This window comes from Lissotriton helveticus, chromosome 1_1, assembly GCF_964261635.1.
Source record: "Lissotriton helveticus chromosome 1_1, aLisHel1.1, whole genome shotgun sequence".
NCBI classification, from domain to species: Eukaryota; Metazoa; Chordata; class Amphibia; order Caudata; family Salamandridae; genus Lissotriton; species Lissotriton helveticus.
The window spans coordinates 1959379638-1959400533 of NC_136057.1; the positions used below are offsets into that span (position 1 = coordinate 1959379638).

The window sequence follows — 20896 nt, forward strand, 5'->3', positions numbered from 1 at the left end:
AATCGGCGTCAACAGGCCTTGGCAAAGGCAACCCACGCGGTGAGTGGAGAAAGCGTCTGGTGCGGACTAGGAGAGTCCGGGGTGCCCCTCTTTTGGAAGGGAGCAAGGACCAGTCTGGAGCAACCAGACCAGCAGCAAAGATTCAAAGGTTCGTCGTCTAGGAGGCCACTAGCCAGCCGGCAAGTGACCAGACAACGCATCGAGCAGCAAACAAGCAGAAGGGCCCCACGCAGATCTCGTGGATGCTGGAGGGCTGATCTTCGGTGCAGGGGCTGCTCGGGGCTGGGGCTTCTCAGTCCCCAAAGCACTTGGTCGAGTTTACCTCGGGAGTCGTGCTGGAAGCGAAGTGCAGTTTCTTTCAAGATGGCCGGTCCCACGTGTCTCGTCGCACCCACGGGTCTCAGCTTTGCTGCAGATGTGAGTTGAGGTCGGAGAGGTCTGGGAATCCGGGTCTCGTCGGGGTCTGGATCCTCGAGGGAAGACGACAAAGGGAAGCCGCTGGACGCTTGATGGTGCCTGCTTGTGCAGGGTGGACACTCCTTGCCCACAAGGGGGATTTCTTCAGTCTTCTGTGGAGCAGAACGTCGAAGTCCAGAGTTTCTTCTTGTAGAGTAGTTCAGGATCAATCTAATCTGGAATGGGACCAGCTCCTACCTTTATCCTGCTAAAGGGGGCTGCACTACTGACTAGGTCCCTCCCCTGGGTGGGACCAGGAAGGGGGGTGGCTACACCCCCTATCCTTTGTCCGGTTTCCCGCCAGAGCTGGGGCAGGGATGCCCCAGCAACTGGTTTGAACCGGTGTATGCACAGGACACCTTGTGTGACCCGGGCATGTCTCATTCCTTTCAGGCCTATCCTACCCAATACACAAAATCCTGTCTGGGGTGGTGCTAGCACCTCCCAAGGCAGGTAAACCCTTTGTCCAAGCCTCCCTCGCTGGAAGGACTCCCAGCAGCAGGAGGTCAGACTTGTGTCTGTGGTGGTGGCATCCATTTTGTGATGCCAAGTCTCGAGTTAACTTTAACCGGGGTTCTCAGTTACTTACATGTCGTGTCCCTCTAGAAGGTTGGAATGCTACCCCCGTTGCCAGAATTGGCGAGGGGGTAGTATTCCAATTCGTATGACACCTTACTCGACATGTTTTGATAATGTTATACCAAAGTTAGCATTTAATCGCGAGGATTATAATGCACTTAAGAGTATATGGTATAGCGTTATCATGGAACAGCTATTAGGACTTGGTTCCGCAAGCTGCAAACGGGCTCAGCTCATGCCAGAGCACCATCTCGCATAATTCCAAGCACTCTGCCTTCAGGATTGATAAGGCCTGCCATAGGAGTGACTGATAGGAATATATGTGTCCATTTTAGGTTTAGATATAGGTATACCATATCTACAGCAAAGGGTGTTTACACTCCTTGCCCCAGCTGTCGTGCAGCCAGTTGTGTCTATTTTAGATGGCCAGCCAGGGGTAGCATAATACATGCTTCAGTCCCTGGTAGGCCCTGGGTACACCTATGCCCTGGATACCTAAGGTATACTGTACAGGGACTGATAAGGTGGCCCAGTACCAATTGGTAAATGTACCTAAGGTACATGGAGTCCATTTTAACAGAGAGAGCAGGAAGCCTGGGGTCCTGAATAGCAGGATCCCAGGCCAACTAAGTAAAAAACCAGCAAAACACTAGGCAAAAAGTTGGGGGTAACCATAGTCAGATATCCACCTTCCTACAGCCGCTGTAAAGCGTGTAAATTCAGCAAACGGACTTTATCCTATAAGATTCCAGGTCTAGTAACACCTAAAAAAATACAGAAATTTCTGACCTGCACGACACCCTATACCATATACTGTTTAACATGTCCCTGTGGGATGAGGTACATAGGGAGCACCACCCATCCAGTTAAGATTCGCATATTAGAGCATATGCGAGCCATTAACAATGCTGATGCATCCTATCCTGTCGCTAGACATTTTGACAAAGCACATGGACGCAACAGGGACGTGTTGAAATACATATGCTTAGATAGCGTCCCCGTGAGTGTAAGAGGGGGAGATCGGCTACAGAAATTGAGGCGGCTGGAGCCGCAATACATTATCGATTTGCAAAGCAAGATGCCGAATCGTTTAAATGTTCATGAAGAACTGGCAGTACATCTAGGCTAGAGATGCGAAGTGTATGATTCTGTGATTAATGCTCATGTATGATGTCTTCCTCTATTATGTGTATAAATATGAAATATTTGGATGAATTAAGATAAGAATATTAAGTTGACCTGAACTAGCATCAAATATAGGTATGTGTCCGATTTACTATGTCTGAACTACTAGCCCATCCAGGGCGTGATTTTGATGAGCTTAATAAATGGACTCCGACTTGGTTAAGCCCATTCAGGGCGAGATAATGTGAAAATGGGGGATTGTGAAAGATTGACCTCATTCTTTGCTATCATATGACATGGTTTGAGAAATGTAAGGTTTGCGATATTTATCGCGTCTCATTTACACATTTGCACACTGCAATATGGAGATGTGTTGAAATGGTAATCGTCCACTTTCTATGTTCGTAATAGTAAATCATGTGATGCATATATAAACATGAACAAACATGGCGCAAACTGTTGAGCAAATTGAGAAAAGGCTAAACGCCGAAACGCGTCTTTGATGTGCTAGAGGTTTTTAAATAAAACTCTTGAAAAACCATCCCCGTAAGTGCTCGTATCTGTACAGGCGGAGTCCTGGAGGATGATTGGAGCCGAATATATATATATATATATATATATATATATATATATATATATATATATATATATATATATATTTGCCAATGTTCCCTCTCAAAGGGACAAAATGGGTCGCACTCCACGGGCCAATTTTGCAATTTTTATTTTTTCATATTCCACAAACTCAGGCAGATGTTAAGACCTACGCGTTTCTGTATTACAAATACCTTGTTCACGATCATGAACAAGGTATTTGTAATACCGAAACGCGTAGGTCTTAACATCTGCCTGAGTTTGTGGAATATGAAAAAATAAAAATTGCAAAATTGGCCCGTGGAGTGCGACCCATTTTGTCCCTTTGAGAGGGAACAGTGGCAAATAGATTAGCAGCGTGGTTCAGCTGCAGGGCGCCGCACCCATTCCGAGCGCTGCATGAGTGGCAAAAAGGAACCAGCAATGGAGAATATATATATATATATATATATATATATATATATATATATATATATATATATATATATATATATATATATATATATATATATATATATATATATATTCACTGAAAAAACCATAGGTTATAGACCATATATAGTTAGGAATTAGCATTTAAAAAACCTTATTTTACTCACACAAAACCATTGAAATTCCATATATAGTTAGTTGCACTAACTATATATCGCGCACCCGCAATCCACTGCTGATCATGTCACATATTACATCATTCATGACATGGTCAGTGACATCACTAATGACATCTCAAATGACATCACTGATGAGATCACTGATGACATCATCCAGTGACTGTGTGTTTCTGTAAAGTTTAAATATGTTTTACATATTGAAGAATGAGTAGATGTATAAGTGTCTGGACGAAGGATTTAGTAGGTGCATGACTGAATGTATGAGTGAGTGATTAAATGTGTCTCACTGAGTGCATGGGTTAGTGACTAAACTGTCTTAATTTGTGCATCATTATGTCTGTTGTTCTGTAAACTGCTGCATGTGTTGATCAGTACCTATATGATTAACTATATGGGTTATTGATTGATTGTCTAAGTATTTGTATGGGAGACTGAGTGTGTGTGTGGCTGGCTGGGAGGTGTGTGACTCTGTGCAGATCAATGTGTACTTGTATCAATGATTGTATAAGAAAGTAAGTATGTGTTAGTATATGTTTGAAAATGTAAGGTGCTCTATGTTTAACTGTATAGACAAGAAAATGGAAGTGTGATTGATTCTTTACAGGACTGACTAGGTGTGTGAGTAACTCCATGGATGAGTGGCAGAGTGTGAGTGTCTGTATAGGTGTATGAGTGCATATGATAGTGTTGTAAAGATGAGTGATTGTATGTATGAATGATTGTATGGGTGAATGAGTGAATGTGTGTGTAGACGTAGGAATGAGTGAGTACGTATGTAGTAACTAGTATTGGTGTGTCAATGGTTTCAAAAATTATACTCTGTATTTAACACTGGGTGAAACAGAGGTTATATTAAAATGTGAGGAGATGCATTGTATTGTCACATGAATGATATCATCAGTGATGTGGTCATTGATGTCAAATGAGATGTCATCAGTGATCTCATCAGTGATGTCATTTGAGATGTCATCAGTGATGTCATCAGTGATGTCACTGACCATGTCATGAATGATGTAATATGTGACATGATCAGCAGTGGATTGCGGGTGCGCGATATATAGTTAGTGCAACTAACTATATATGGAATTTCAATGGTTTTGTGTGAGTAAAATAAGGTTTTTTAAATGCTAATTCCTAACTATATATGGTCTATAACCTATGGTTTTTTCAGTGAATTTCAAGGTTTTGTAAATGCTAATTCCTAACTATATATGGTCTATAACCTATGTTTTTTTCAGTGAATTTTCAAGGTTTTGTAAATGCTAATTCATAACTATATATGGTCTATAACCTATGGTTTTTTCAGTGAATTTCAATGGTTTTTTAATAGCAAATATCAAAACCTTTACAATGTATTCTTCTTTAAATCGAAAAATATTTTTTACATGTTTTTAATACAATTTTTTTTTAAATTATTTTTATTGTTTCGCTCCCGGTACGCGAACCGGTTAGCTTCCCGTTAGCTCAATGCGGAGCCGCGACCCGGTCCGCGAACCGGTAAACGTTCCGTTTGCGCAACTGTCGCGTTAGAAAACAACATCGTGACGCGTCGCGTCAGCATGACGTTTCGCGTTGTCGCGTGATACGTCATATGACGTGCTACGTTACGCTGCCCAGAACGCTTCCCGGTTCGCGGACCGGGCGCTACCCACGCAAAAAAAACAAAAAAAAATTATTTTTTTTTTTTGCCCCGCGGGGCCCTTTTAAAACCTCCACATTAAACCTAGGGGGTCAGGGAGGATCTAGTATGCCCCCTTATGGTTATTTCCCCCTTTGTTTTGGCCTCCTCTTGTCTCTCAATCCTACCGAGAGACAAGATGGCGGCCGCTCCGGACTGTTTAGAATGTTGACAGACACCGGAGAGCCAATCAGCTTCGCTACGCGAAGTTCTGGTACGCGCCCCGGTCCGCGAACCGGGGAGCTGCCCGGTCCGCTGTTACAGATATATATCTTTTTTTAAACGTTAATTTCTCAAAATCCACTGGAGCACATATATTGAGACCTACAAAAGGCACATCGGGCTACCAGTCCCTACAATTTTGCCAAGTTTCGTGCAAATCCATTCAGCCGTTCGGGCTAAAAGTGAGGCCAACCGCCCTATGGAAAACTCAATGTTAAAAACACGTTTTGGGACCCCCCTTTTTTCTCGGCCCCCCCTTGACGAAACCCCCCCAAATTTTCAGGGGCTGCTCAGAAACAAAATGTTCCATTTTCCAGAAAATTTCAGCCAATTCCGTCCTCAAACGCCAAAGTTATTAGACATAGAATTTTCAAAAATCCCATAGGGAAAAAATCCTAACTATATATACCTACTGGCGACCGCCAGTAGGTAATATATATATATATATATATATATATATATATATATATATATATATATATATATATATATATATATATATATATATATATATATATATATATATATATATATATATATATATTATATATATATATATATTATATATATATATATATATATTATATATATATATATATATATATTATATATATATATATATATATTATATATATTATATCGCAGCAGGAACCTCCCTCAAAGAGAAAGGAAAAAGGAAGGATATATATATATATATATATATATATATATACACACGTGCTCAAAATCTGAGGTGTGGTGACTGTGGGGAGGGTTACTCTAAGGTCTCTGCTGTGATTGGCTGGACTTTGGATGTTCTAATAGGAGGTTGAAAGGTTGCTAAATTGACTTTTCTTTTCTATGGAGATCTATGGTATGTGTTCAGTACTGCCATTTCTATTGATACCGTGGAAGTCCCACCATGACTGGAAAGATTCAAACATGTAAATCTATAAAAGATATTAATACTGGATAACCACAGTGTACACGTAAGTAACTTGTTTTTTTTACCTCATTACAGTATGGAATTATATAGAAATCAAAATCATGCTTTGAAATATTTGCTTTTTTAATTATAATGGTGCGGGTTTTAAAGCTTAATATGGAATTTTAAATACTTTTCTGTTTAATCAGTGAATGCAGCTGCTGTTATCTTGGGTGCTGAAAACTATCATAAAGCCAGTGTACCAAAAGCACCCTCCAAGGAGGAAGTATCACTGAAGGCATACACTGCCCGATGCCGGTTAAATCGACTGCGCCGTGCAGCTTGCCGTCTGTTCACATCCGAAAATGTTGTTAAAGCCATTAAGAGATTGGAGATTGAAATCGAGGCAAAGCGTCTGCTTGTCAGAAAGGATCGCCATCTCTGGAAAGATGTTGGTGAGAATACCAAGACCTTACCATTTTTTATGTTTATTTCAAGATGCCAGTAGTAACTTTAGGTGCGGTAGTCCTTGATTATATTGAAAGAGCTCTTTAATGACTGTTTGAAACCTGTTCGCTGCATGAGCAATCTGCTCAAAACACTCAATGTATACTTCTTTGATTTTGTGCTCATTACTAAAGGCGACAGTGCAGCAAAAACTATGATTTAATTTTCCCATCTCATTATTGACTAGGAATTCGCCATTGGTCAGCTTAGTTTGTGGTATTAGTTGAGTTTTTAAGAACACTAAAAAATAAACATGTGAGCTTATCTTGTTGCCTGAGTTTCTGATTCTTTTCACAATCTAAATTTTCAGTCTGAGGTTAGAGTCTGAGTAGCTGGGTATAGTTGATCATTTATCACCCAAGAACCACTTCCAGTTAATAAACCGATTGTGCAAACCTTGTTGCAGTTAAATATTTGGTTAAGGCAGGTTGCACACATACACCTGTCTCAGAGAGCACTGTGGCAGTTATCAGAAATGTGAATAGGATTCCTACTCAATATTTTACATTCACTATCTTGCAGTTGGTAGTAAGAAATTTGAAATTTACCTTTGCTATGTAAAAGTTCTGAGTTTGTTAGTCGGACCTTCCTATACATCAGACATTTAGTGTAGCAAACCCTTGACGAGCATTTGTTTGTTGGTAGGCCTTAAGAACCCCTAGGTTTGTATTAATGGGTGCTCTGAACATGAAAGTAACCACAAGCACTCTGCATGGTGACTTCATTTTTACTTTCTCAATGAAGCCCCATTTATTTTTGTTTGTAGTCTTATTATCACAGGAATTTTGGAGGACTGGGTTATTTCATGGATCTGTTGTAGCCATGCACGCACCTGGACTGCCGCTATTTTTTTGTGTGCTCTGTTTTCTTATCTCTCGGTAGGGACTTCTCATGGATCTGGCAGAAGGATGGCTTAGGAACAAGAGCGAGTTGTTATATAGAGAATCCTGTATTTTTACTCCCAACTACTTGGTACGGTCCTGATGGGCAGACATTGAGCTACACAACCTAAGCAAGTGATACAAATGTGCATGCTCACCATATGATTTTGTGATGTTGGTGAAGTTTCAATGATGGGCAAAATAAGAAATTTGTGGTACTAGGTAAAATGTAAACAGTTCATTATGGTTGTGGCACCATAACATGAATGCTGGCGGATACTTTATTTAGAAGGGATTTCGGGGTATTCACCCAACGGATGAAGAAAATACACTGATGTGGAAGACTAAAAACCTTCTCTTCCCCCCAGAAATGTGGCTTTTAATTCCTATATATCTTATCATTTCTATAGCTCATACAGTCAAATAAACAGTATTTGCATCATTTTAGTCATGAATTGCTCAGAAAAGCTCAGAGGTTATTGAGATGCAATTAACTTGATTTAAATTTGGTCTAAAGTTTGAACAAAAGGAGATGCAGTTATTTTCTCAGAAACTTCAGACTCTAATGTGTGGAATACATAACCTCTCCTGAACATTGGTAGGAAAATGTATAGCTCTATGGGCCTTCGGACAAAGGACATGGCCTAGTGACTCCAATATGTAAATCTATCCATAGCCTGACATATGTGATGAAGTGTCATATTGCCTGTGTACCGGCTACATAATTCTGGTCTCTGCCACCATTTTCTTTTGTCATTTCAGGAGAGCGTCAGAAAGTTTTAAACTGGCTTCTGTCTTACAATCCTCTTTGGCTACGCATTGGATTAGAGGTATTCTATTTTTATTTCTTTTTTTAAATTTAAATTCTACACTTTTTTAAATTTTGTGAAAAAGTACTCACTTCTCTTTTAGTATTAAAATGTATAATTGGCACACAGAGAAGCATTTGCCTTGAACCATTGTCATATTATATGCGCCATGGGTGGCTTTCTTTGAATTAATTTGTGGGAGGAGATGTTTTTCTCTTTTCCTCTCTTCCCTTAACTAAATAGAACGTTTTCAGAATAGTGTTACTTATCTTACTAGTGTTTCCTTTTTTTGTTTAAATAAATTACTTTATGTTTGAAGCAAGTGGCATCTCAAGAGATAGGTATGGCCTGCATTCAGGTTAGCCCATGCTAGCCTCACACTGTCAAGGTTTGGGAGGTCATCTGGGAGAGCTAGAAATCGGAACACTCTGATCTCTGGCGGAAACCTGCCTCCTTGTCTACTTGTTGAAGTTGCAGGTGATTTGCTTGGCTTTGAAAGTCTTCCTTCCGTCCAAGTGTGAATGGGTTCAGGTTCACCCTGATGGCACCACTGCCATCTGGTACAGAAAGCAGGGCAGGTTTCAGTCCTGGCCTTGTGCCAGGAAGCTATGCACCTCAACAAGTTATCAATGCATCTCTGAGGTTGTAAAACACCCTGTATGATCTTTTAAGACGAGAGCGGATTACTTTACAAAGCCTTGCCGGACCGATCACATATGGTGAATACACTCAGAGGTGACTCAGGGCATCTTTCTGAGATTGGATGGAACCCTGGCTCGATATTTTCTCCACGACCGAGAGAGCGCAGTGTCAAAGCTTTTGTGCATTGGAGTCCTCAAGGCAGCTTCGCTCAGGGATGCCTTTTGGTTGGATTAGAGATCAGGACTGGACGCCTTCCTGACTCTATCTCTTCTGCCCAACGTTCTGAAGATCAGGCATGGCCAGGCCCAAGTCATCCTAGTGGCGCAGGTTTGGGTGAGGAGGGTGTGGTACCCAAAACTTCTGACCATGTGCATCTCTCCTCAGATTTGACTTCTTCTTAGTGGGGGGCCTCTAGACACAACCACAGGGCAATATGAGCCTGCACAACTTACACATCCATGCGCGAAGATTGGGCGGCGACAGTTGATGGCCCTCTGATCTTGCCCCTGAAGCAGTAAATATCATGTTGACAGCTAGGGGTCCCTCAATTAAAACTGTATGGGATGCTGGGAGAAGTTTGTTCTCTGATGTCCTTCCCGACAGATGCAACCCTTAAAACCCATTTGTCTATCCTAATGTTCTTTTTATTATTAGCCTAGCAGGGCCTTGCTGTGGGAACAGTTAAATGTTATTTGTTGACCTTACTGACTGTTTTTACAATTTCCTGGTCAACCCTCTTTGTTTTAATCTCTTGTTTTGATGTTTTTAAAAGGAATAACCCATTTATTCCTGCTAAAAAACACTAAGTGATGCCCTAGTGGGACCTCAATCCAGTTCTCACATTCATGATGTGCGCTGCTTTCGAGCCAATGCATAGTTTACTCTATGGTTGCTCATGTTGAAGACTCTGTTCCTCATTATGCGGACAGATAGCAGAAGGAACTGATGTTGTGCACAGCCATGGTAGTTATATTGTGACCCCAATAGGGCCAAAAGAAACAGTCGTGGAGCTGCACGAAGCCAAATTTAGAGGTGAGGGAATTGATGAGCTAAAAATCTCCAGATCCAGTCTGGTGCCTGGAGTATTCACATGATAAAGAATATGCATATAGGTAGAGTATCCAAAAGAAAGAACGTTAAAGGTAAATAAATTGTTCTTTAGGCATGATTGTGATGGGTTCATTGTTTTTTGCTCAATAATTAAAATAGACATTTATCTTCATTATGGATATAGGGCACATTTTAGTTAAATCGTTTGAGAAAGGCCTCTATCTTAATGTGAACTGCAACAGAGCTTCCCCAAATTGTATCCACTCTATTTTGCGAGAAGGCAGCAGGGTTTTGTCAGGAACCCCTGGCTTACCTTGGTTAGCTTGCACAAGCAGCAACGTCTTCCTCCTAGAAAATTGTATGTGATACAGAAACACTAAGAGGAAAAACATAGTTGGAAAATACACTTGCTGAAATCCCCAAATAAGTTTTGTTAGAAAAAGAATAATTAAAATGAGACCAAAATTAAGAAACAGGTTGAATAGGTATGGAGTTGTTAAGTATCAGTAAGATTCCCCTAGGAACCAAAAAGCCAAATCTAATGAGATGCAATGTGTTGTGCTTTACTGTGACAATGGTTGTCCTCAAGACCGATATAGTGAAGGAGCAAGGGTGGAGGAAAACTGTTAGTTCACACAAGTCATGTTTTAAGAAGACGAGGGTTGAGAAATGCTTTGTAGCCGATCAACAATTGTGAGGTTAAGTATAGTTGTGCAGTTATTACGGGTCAGAAGTTTCAACTTCTGTCTTAAAATCCTTCTGGAAGCAGCAAATATCAGGGGCAGGTATGAAAGCTGTACTTGCCATGCCACCTTTTTATCCCAGAATCATGGAAGCCTATAACTTTGCAGTGAAAAGCTTCAAACTGGATACATTAGGAAAGTTTCACAGTATCGGTATTAACCTCTGAACACTCAATTGTAGAAAACCAAACTGTATGCATGAATAATTGAAATATTTACACATCATGAATGATAGGTATCCCAGTACAATGAAAAAATAATTTTCTTTCACCTATGCAATTACTGCAGAATCTTAACACTTTGATTAAATTGAAAAAAGACGTTGAACATTCTTCAGTTAATGAGCTGTAAATGTGAAACACTCAAGAACTGAAGTTATGCCAGAAGAAACGTGAGACTAACTGTAACATTACAATAGAAGTATCCAAACCTGTCATTAATTCTGACCCCAGCAGCTTGGATCTCGCATTTGGTATTTGTTTTTCATTTTCAGTACATTTGCGTATGGTGGTGGGGGTGAGGTGGGGCAGATCGGGAAGCCAGCTTCACCAATCGAAGTGTAGAGATCAAGTGCTCGATTTACAATGTGTTTCAAATTTTGAGGTCTAATCAACATTGCAAGTTTAAATAATACTTAAAAGTAATATTAAAAATCCGAACAAATGATATGCATGGTGACTGTGTGAGTGCTAATCGTTTGTGTGGCAAGTGTATTTTTTTTAATGTTTGCAAATGTAAAAGCGTGCTAATGGTATGCATTGTAAAAGCTATGATGTAAAGATGTGCGTAGTAAAACCACTCGTGGTAATGTCAAACAACCGCACGAGTGGGCCATAGAGGTGTTGGCTCTAGAAGAAGTTGGTTAGACGGGTCTGTTCCCTTCACTTTTTAGTTCCTAAGAATGACAATAATTTATGACCCATCATGGATTTCTGCTTTTTAACTTGTTGATTTGGCAGGACAAGTTCAAGTTGCTGTTTTTCAGCCAAGTTCTGCTGGCCCTCATCAGGGAGATTGGTTGGTGTCCTGGGTCTTCAGGAATTTCCATCTCTGAATCCTGCATATTCATAGAAGTTACCAGAGGTTTTCACGTTGGAACCCCAACACTATCCCTTCACCGTTCTTCCATTTAGACTGATGTCTACTCCATGCCTCTAAACAAAGGTGCTATCTTTTGTAGCTGCTTTAATACGGATCCAGTTGACAGTGTATTTCAATATTTGACTGACTAGCTTGTGAAAGGAGAGCTTCCTTGCCAAGGAATACCTTCAGTGGATGATGACACCACAGCGTGAACTTTACTGTAATGGTCATAAAGCTCAACTTTTGTCCATCTTAGAGGTTGATCTTCACAGGTGTGGTTTTGGATAAGACTTGCATGAAGTTCTTTCCTACCACTCAGAGGTTCGCAGATTATCAGGAGATAACACTGTGGTTTCTAACTGATCATGGTTCTACTGGTCTTTTGTCTGCTTAGTCTTATGGCTGCATAAATTTAGTTGGTGCCGTATGAAAGATGCCATTAAAGGGCCCTTCAGTGCTTCTTAGATACAATGGTTGCAGCGTCAAGTCTCAGGTACAGATTTTCTTCTCTATGCTTCCCAACCTATTCTAGTAGATCCATCAGTTTAATCTTTTGATGGGTTACCCCTTCAGCTATCTGCAAGCTAAGGCTACCCTTGGCACAGATGCCTTCTCACTGGGCTTGTGCGCCCCCCTGGCCAGCATGGTTACGCACGGGCCTCTGCCCACAATGGATCCGTGTCCGCACATGAATGTGCAGGAGTTGCACGTTATCAACTTTGCCATGAGGCATTTCTTCATTCAGTCTCTGGGAGAACCGCCACCACTGTCCATTAAATCAACAAACAGGGCAGCGTGGGACCCTAGACCCTGGTGTGGAAGGTGATTCTTTTGTGGTACTGGGCACTGCGATTGGTCATTTTCCATATAGTGATCCAGCTTGCAGGCTTTGTAAATGTGAGGGTGTTCTCTGTTGGGTCTCACTGAAAGGCCATGTGTGAGAACTGCACTTCAGATTGGAGTTTCCATAGGTGGATTGATTTGCCATGGACAAGCAGTACGTTTCTTGATTTTAAGTCGGTCATATCCCTCTGAGTGGTTCCTTGGGAGATGCCGGGGCCCGTGCATGATCCTGCTTCTGTCAAAAACCCTGCAGAAAGTGCAGGAGGATTAAGCACAGCTTATCAGGATTTCCCCATATAGGATGAGAAGTGTGGTTTGTTTGTCTTTACTACATATACTTAATGTTTTTTTTCAATGATTTGATCAGATTTTGACTGATGATCATATAGTGAACCTCATACTCCCTGTTGCTCTTCTCTTGCGTACTGCTTGCACAGACTGAAAATTCAGTTGTCATTCTTTGTGCTGTATTATTTATTGTGTAATAGAAAGATTGCAGAACAAGTTTTGTTACTGGAGAGACAGTGGCAGTTTTTTCACAAATCTAAAGTTCACAGGGCAAATAATTGGGAGTCCCTCATTTAGATTGACTTGGAATACCCCTGCTCTCAACATTTTGCCTGGTCCTCCTTAGACTGCAGTGAAGTCTGGTTATGTCGTCAAATCAACTTTTGTAAGCCACCTTAAAGATTAGGCATTAGGAAGTCTTGAGTGTTAAGTGCAACAGTATTTGGAGCAGAATGTTGGAACTGTGCCTCATGCAAAGAGATGGGCCAGAAAATGTTTCATTGTAATTTGTTTGGGATCCAAGTGAGTGCACTATCTGATAGAGACAGTTAGTTGTAGATTCCTTATTGTAGAAATTCTCCCAGTGTCAGTGTGAATCTGGAGATTTTTTGTTCTGCAGTATCCCTGCGTTTCGTTAGGTGTGGTGGCATCGGTCAGCTTACCATCTGTCGTCGTGGGCACCGGAATAACGTCGCAGGATCTACATAGACGTTGAGCATGCGCGCTGATGTCCGTTCTTTATTTTTCTGTGCGGGCCTAGAGCAACCCATAGCTAATTTTTGGCAAACTTTTTTTGACTTCTTGTCGACGTCTTTTCCGAGTTATAGACTCCTGGTACGGCGAGGATCTCCCAGCGAAGGACCGGCTTCAAGCCCTACGATTCCTGCCACTGGATGATGTCTGTGACAGATCCATGCCTCGTGTGCCTTTTGGTGTCTGGAGCGCAACCACGACCCAAAGTTATGCCCCGAGTGCTGGGCCATGAACCCGAAGGCTTTGCAGGAGCGGTACCGAAAGCTGCTGGAGACCGGGCGCTTGGCTCCACGTCGCTCCAGTCTCTTTCGAGGGGAAGTTCATGAACGATTGCTGAGCCCACACTCTTTGCACTCGAAGTCATCTGGGAGGTCTTCGGGTAAGTCAGGAAAGCACAAGAAGTCGAAGAAGCACAGGCATTCTTCGACTACTCCCCATTGGTCGCCGGAAGCGACGCAGCTTCCCGTGCATTGTCGCTCAAATGCTCCGTTTCGGGTGCCTACTTCTGAGAGGGAGCCACATCTCCATCCCTTTCGGGTGCCTGAGAATCTCCTTCCTAGATCCAGCAGTTCTATGAGGCCATGCACCTCATATTTAGGCAGTGTGGATCTGCCAGCGTGCCTTCAGGCCCCGGAAAATTTGTCGAGGGCCCTGGGTCTTTGGCGGCATGGTTGAGGACTTCTGACTTCTCAGGGGATTTCTAGTCTTCCTTGATGGACATGCCCTTTGATGGCATTTGTCTTTTTGGCGACAAGGCAGACTCCGCACTTCAAGGATTATTGGGCTAAGGCCAGGTTCTTGGGCCTCGCGGCTACCTCACTTCCCCCCTCAGTCTGCCTTTCGTCCGTTTTGTGGCTACGGAAGGGGCACCCAGCCACGTCCAGCCAATACAGCCATAGTCATGCAAGCTGTGCAGTCTGTGCTTGTCCGCGGATGCGGGACCCAGCGTCCATGTGGGTCAAGGAGCCAGCTGCCGAACCAGACTACCACCCCACCCCGCCGCAGCCTCCAAGCCTTTCTAGTCCGACGTTTCAGGCCCATCAACGGCCAGTTGGAGGCGGGATCTGCCATCACCTCCCCCACTGGCAATCCATCATGTCAGTCAAGTGGGTTCTGCAAATAGTTCGAAGGGGCTACTCCCTCCCCTTTGAGACTACACCTTCCTCCATACCACCGTCCTACAATTGCATAATGGAGTATCATTTGGGACTTCTCGGCCATGAATTATTGGCTCTCCTGGCCAAGGTGAAGTACTGGGTTTTTCGGAACCCAGCGGTGCCAGGGGTACACCCTAAGACTTCGGGTCCTTCCTGTTTCAGACTACAGAAACTCAGAGTCTTCTAGGTGAAGTCAAAGATCGAATTTATTGGCTGCAACCGGTAACAGGTGTCCTAGAAGTACAACACGGTGTATATTCTCAGGAGACTGCTCAATTTTACAAAGCCAGCCTTCTCTTTTTATACACTCTGCTGAATCGAGCTGCTGCTCCTGAGGGCGCTGATAGACGCTTTTTCTCCCTTTCTACATCCTACAACTTGCGGTACCCGCTCCGCGGGTCCCGCTGCGCACCATCACCGCCTGGGAAGGCTGGACACTGTACCCCTGTAAGCGCGGGTTGGACTAGGGCTGCGAGCAAGCGGGGCCGGACTTCAAGGACCGGAAGCCTCGGCAACCCGCGCCTCACGCCACCTGGCCGCTCTCCCTGTCCACCACGCCCCGCCTGTAACCTATAGGCCCACCTACTTAAGAGAAGGTCTCCACCCGCGGCGCGGGAGCGGCCGGGAGAAGCCCGGGACAAGGGCGGGACCGTCTGTGGCCGTCAGAGGCCGTAGAAGGCCGGGCTGGGCCACCCCACTGACATCAATTCCAAACGATAATTATATCCCTTAGTGCATTATTGTGCCACATAAGTGCTTATCAGTAAGTGTTGTAAAAGGGCTGATAACCTCAAGGAATGCCGGAACTCCCAAGTTGCACCGCCTTGAAGACACCACCGGGCGATGCCGGGCAATCAGTCATTGGTCCCTTGGATACATTTTTTAATCGCCCACTTCAGTGGACTGACAAAGAAATATCGCTTGCTGAGTGGCGTGCAGAGCGAAGATTATCTATCGAACTACTTAAAAATCCTGTGGATAAGCGCTCTGCACAAATCTATCCTGCATTAGTAACACCCCTGTCATCACTACATTTACCTGCCGTACCCTACTTAGCTCATGATGCAATTACTAATAAGGAGAACGAGGGTATTGCGGGCGAATTGATTCCTACTTGTGTGAGTCATACAGAGTCTATAACCTGTACAGCTGAACTAGGTGCTCAGGTTCCATTGATCCACCCTAAACAAGGTTCTAAAAGAAAAAGTAGTACTGTATCCAGAAAATGTCTTCCAGCTAAGCCACCACACAAATTTAGAAAAGTTAATAAAAGTACGCACTCTAGTAAGGCTGTCTCCGAAGCAAGCCGTGGTGGGGAAATTATGCAAGAGGGGGTTGTTGTGACACTAGATAGTCCAGATCCTAGCTCTACCATTCCCATAGACATAGGGTTGGTAACGGCTGATAAACAGCCATCCCTGAGCAGCCTGTTCCCTGACTTTGAAAGGTTGTTACGGTCAATATTGCTCCCACTAGAGGAACGTATTAGTAAGCTCTCTGACCGCCTAGACCATTTTGAGCAGGTAACATTAGACAATTTCTTTTCTACAAAGGCACTGATAAAAGTTCAGGCTAGGTTGGATGAAAACAGCAAGTGCCAGAACACTACCCAAGCTCCACCGCAAGTTAAGGGACAAAGGCGACAATCCAACTCTCCATTACCAGCAAAGATTGATAGTGCGGCAGCGAAGAGACCTCTGAAGCCCCCTAACTTAGTACCACTGGGACTTGTCTCAAATCCTCCCATTATTGTACCACCTGCTCAGATTGCGGCGCAACAACCGCCGCCCAGCCCAAAAACTTTGGCCTCTATAGTAGCAGGGGGTGTTGTGGGCATTAGAAAGGGTACTGTCTTATCATCTGCCCTACCTACTGGTAATCAACCTTTAGCAAATAAATCTATATCCCGCCCAGCTCCTATTGTCCCCAGACCGTCCGTACCACCCCCGACAAAGCCACCTCACAAGATACCCCCCATGAACCTCACCCCAGACTCCTTCCCCTTTGTAGCAGTCCTAATAAATGTCCCACCACTCCCACCGGGACAGAGAGAAACCTTCCAGATGCTCAAAAACAAGGCTATGCACTGGCTTAGGGTGAATCGGCCTCTACCAGGGGAAGTTGATGGTCTTATATTGGGGGTGAGGCGAATAGATTGGATAGGCTCCACCACTAAAAGCCTGGGGGGGGACTGTATTGTGGTCAATTTTCAAGACCCAAGGGTGGTAGGATGGCTAACAAGACAGGGCTGGTGCACAAGTAAAGGAGGAATTGGTATTGTTGACCTCACTTTTTTTTACCCACGTCCCACCAGTGTTTCGACTTGTCTGTTTAACGAGCAAAATTGCCCCTCAAGTTGTCTGTGGCCAGGGATTGATACATCAGCTCCACCGCCACAGTACTATGACCATACTACTGGCCCGTTTATTAATACTTCAGGTGGTTGGCAAGACCTAGGGAGGGGATGGTGACAAACCCTTGATCACCCGAAAACTAGTAGGGGCAGAACTATTAATAGAGTGGACAAAACATCTAATTCTAGAAATTCCAGTTCTGTATTGCGGAACGACCTACCGCCTACCCCAGGGGAGCAGGTCGCCCCTGGTGATATACGGGAAGTAGGGGTGGCGATGGTCCAAATTGAGCCTGCCATTGCCTGTCCTCCCACGGGAGACACAAACATGGCGGGCCCTGTGGAGCCCGGTAGCATTTCGGCTGTGACGGACTCACTTGTTAGGGTTCTCAGCTGGAATGTGGCCGGTCTGGACAGGAAATTGGCCCTGCCCGATTGGAACGCTCTTGTGGAGGAATACTCCATATGTCTGTTCCAAGAAACCTGGTGCAGGGGGCCCTCTCACAAGGTGGGATATTCATCCCACCACATACCGGCTGTACAACTAGAGACTGGTAGGGGTCGTCCCTCGGGAGGCCTCCTTGTTTGGGTAGCTTCTGCACTGAACTGTAGGGTGGAGGAGCATGATACCCAGTGCCCGGACCTCCTTAATATCACCTTGAAAAATCCCAAGGGTCAAGTTATTGTAAATATTTTTAATATTTACGCCCGAGGTATGAAGGGGGGTAGAGAATCCCCCACTATAGCCCGCCTGGAGGCCCTGCTTCGATCCTCTCCACATAAGCACAGCACTTTGGTTGCGGGCGACTTCAACTGCACCTTCGAGCCTCTTGGCCCTGAAGTTTCACAGGATCAAGAGGTCGTCGATAATAGGGGGGGTATACCTGCCCTAGAGCTCAGCCCAATTAAAAAATGGACGGAAGTGGTGCTCCAGGTTAACTCCTTAACAATGGAGTTTGACCTGAGGGCCCTTAATGGCAGGACTAGTTCTGACAAAAAGGGAGCCCATACATACAATAGGCCCGCGCACACGTCTAGAATTGATTATTTTCTCCTTGACATCCACTTATGGAGCATGGTAAAGGATATGGTTATCATACCCTCTGTAGAGAGTGACCATAATCTTCTCTCGCTTACCCTGACCCATAGGTGGCTAGACGGTATAGGGAGCAGAACTTTTTGTTCTCCCGTCCCGGATATGTCACTAGTATCTAATTGCGGTCGACGGCTAAAGTGGGCTAAGCTGTCGCTCTCAGCGGAGAAAATATCTTCTATAACGCAGCTTTTAGCTGCAGCCCTAGAAAACCTTGACTCTCTGGGGGGCGGGCTGGTGGATGTGCCTGCCAGGTTTTGCAACTTAACTCAGGCTCTTAGTGACCTTTTTACTGTTCCAGGTAGCGCCAATGGGAAGAAACCAGGTCCCCGGGCTAGACAAGGCTGGTTTAACCGTAAGTGCAGAGAGGCGAAGATTCTGCTTGTTGATGCAGTTAAATGTAAATCACAAATCAGGATTAGGGAGGCCAGAAGGTCATACTTACTCTGCCAAAAAACCGCTAAGAAAGAATGGGAGGATAACTTTTGGCAGGATCTTTTGACTGCCAGTCGAGGGAGAGATGCCAAAGGGTTTTGGGACTTGGTGGGCAGTAGGAACCGTCCTGACGATACCTTGAGGACTTGTACTATCACTGCCAAGGCGTGGTTTGACCACTTTTCGGCTCTCTATTGTGCTATAGAAGGCACACTTAATGATCATTTTATCCTTCCCCCCTATACCTTGGACAGAGATATGGATCTTTTCTCTGCACGGGAGGTCACGAACCTGATTAAAACTCTCATTCCACTAAAAGCAGCTGGCCCGGATGGGTTACCAGGGGATCTTCTTCGAGCATACCCAGGTGAATGGGGGGAGTTGATTTCTGCACTTTTAAATGCCATTATTGAGGGAGGATCTGTGCCAGAGTCCTGGAAAGGGGCAGAGGTAGTCCCAATTTTTAAAAAGGGTAGTCGGGACTTACCAGGAAATTATAGGCCAATAAGCCTTATAGACTCGACCCAGAAGGTGGCAGGAAAAGCAATTCTGGGGAGGATTCTCTCATGGGTGGATGATAACCACATACTGTCCGAGATGCAAGCTGGGTTTCGCTCAGGCACATGAACAATTGAACAAGTCTTTAGACTCCTGTTACTTTACTGGAAGGTGGTGGAGCTGGGCAAAGGCAGTCTTTATCTGGCCTTTATAGACCTGAAGACTGCCTTTGACCTGGTTCCCAGGGAGGAACTCTGGAGGGTGCTGTACGGTCTTGGGATGCCCCCTTACATCTTAAACCTCCTCATGAAATTGCATAATGCCAACTATGCCCAGGTTAGATGGGGTTTGAATGGGGAAAAGACTGATATGATCCGGGTTGAGAAGGGTGTCCGGCAGGGCTGTGTTTTAGCTCCCACCCTATTCTCTCTTTATGTGAATGGGGTGGTAGAGCATTTGCTTGAAGAACCAGCAGACGCCCCGACACTGGGTGGCGTTAAGATTCCAACCCTGTTGTTTGCCGACGACACCCTTCTTATTTCGAAAACCCCCCAAGGCCTCCAGAAGCTCCTGAATCGGTTTCAGGATTTTTGTGCAAACAGAGGACTTGTCATAAATGTGGACAAAATGAAGTATTTAATCATGCACCCCCCCAGCAAACTTTGCCGCCCCCCCATTCTGAATTCTATCCCTCTTGGAAGAGTATCAGAATTTGATTATTTGGGAATCCGTTTGAGTGATGTTATGAACTGGTCTCCCCACATCAACAAAATGACTGTGGGCCACAAAAAGGTGGGGGGAGCCTTGTTAAAGGAGTACAACAATTCATCCAAACACTGTGTAGCTCCGATAATTGACATATACAAGGCTAGAGCAGTATCCGCATCACTTTACGGAGCAGAGTTATGGGGTCTGGGTAACATGGAGTCTCTGTCTAAAGCAGAGAATACATTTATTAAGGACCTCATGGCAATCCCGATGAGCACCCCGACAGTTCCGGTGCTCATGGACGCGGGCTGTAAATCAATTAAGGACCTGGCCCGCCTCCGGCCTCTTTTACTGTGGGCTCGCTTGTGGAGGGTCCCTGAATTAAAATCCTATGCTGACGGGCTGGTAGAGGTAATGCACTCGGATGGTTGGCAGAAGATTAAATGGCTTAGGGACATTAAACACCTGCTTGGGGACCTGGGATTAGGTTCTTGCTGGTCCACACACTCAGCTCCCCCGAAGAAGACCCTGAAAAAAATATATTGGGAATGGGTTTCCTCAAAGCTCATTAGCAATCAGCATCACTGCAATTCCACCGCAGCTTACCTGAGAATAAAAGATGTTGTTGCCTTTGAACCCTTTCTGGACATTGTTACCATCCCTATGGATCGGGCCCTTTATATTAAATTTAGACTAGGGACTTTACCCCTAGCCGATATCCTCTCCAGATGGAATTCGAATAAGCAGGTATCACGCAAGTGTGCCCTATGTACTGACAGACCCGAAACTGTGGCACACTTCCTTTTTGAATGCCCGGATTACGTGCGCCCAAGATCCCATTGGCTCAAACCACTTTGTAGAGAGATGGGTACTCGTCAGCATTC

General features: G+C 44.2%; 1 protein-coding gene across 1 annotated transcript in view; it reads left to right on the top strand.

Moving 5' to 3' along the window:
- ASPM (assembly factor for spindle microtubules) overlaps positions 1–20896 on the top strand; it is a 453390-nt gene that overhangs the window by 148384 nt on the left and 284110 nt on the right. The window contains exons 7-8 of the mRNA XM_078644067.1: positions 6379–6624; positions 8320–8387. Coding sequence (XP_078500193.1) covers positions 6379–6624; positions 8320–8387 — 314 coding nt within the window. The remainder of the gene's footprint in view (positions 1–6378; positions 6625–8319; positions 8388–20896) is intronic.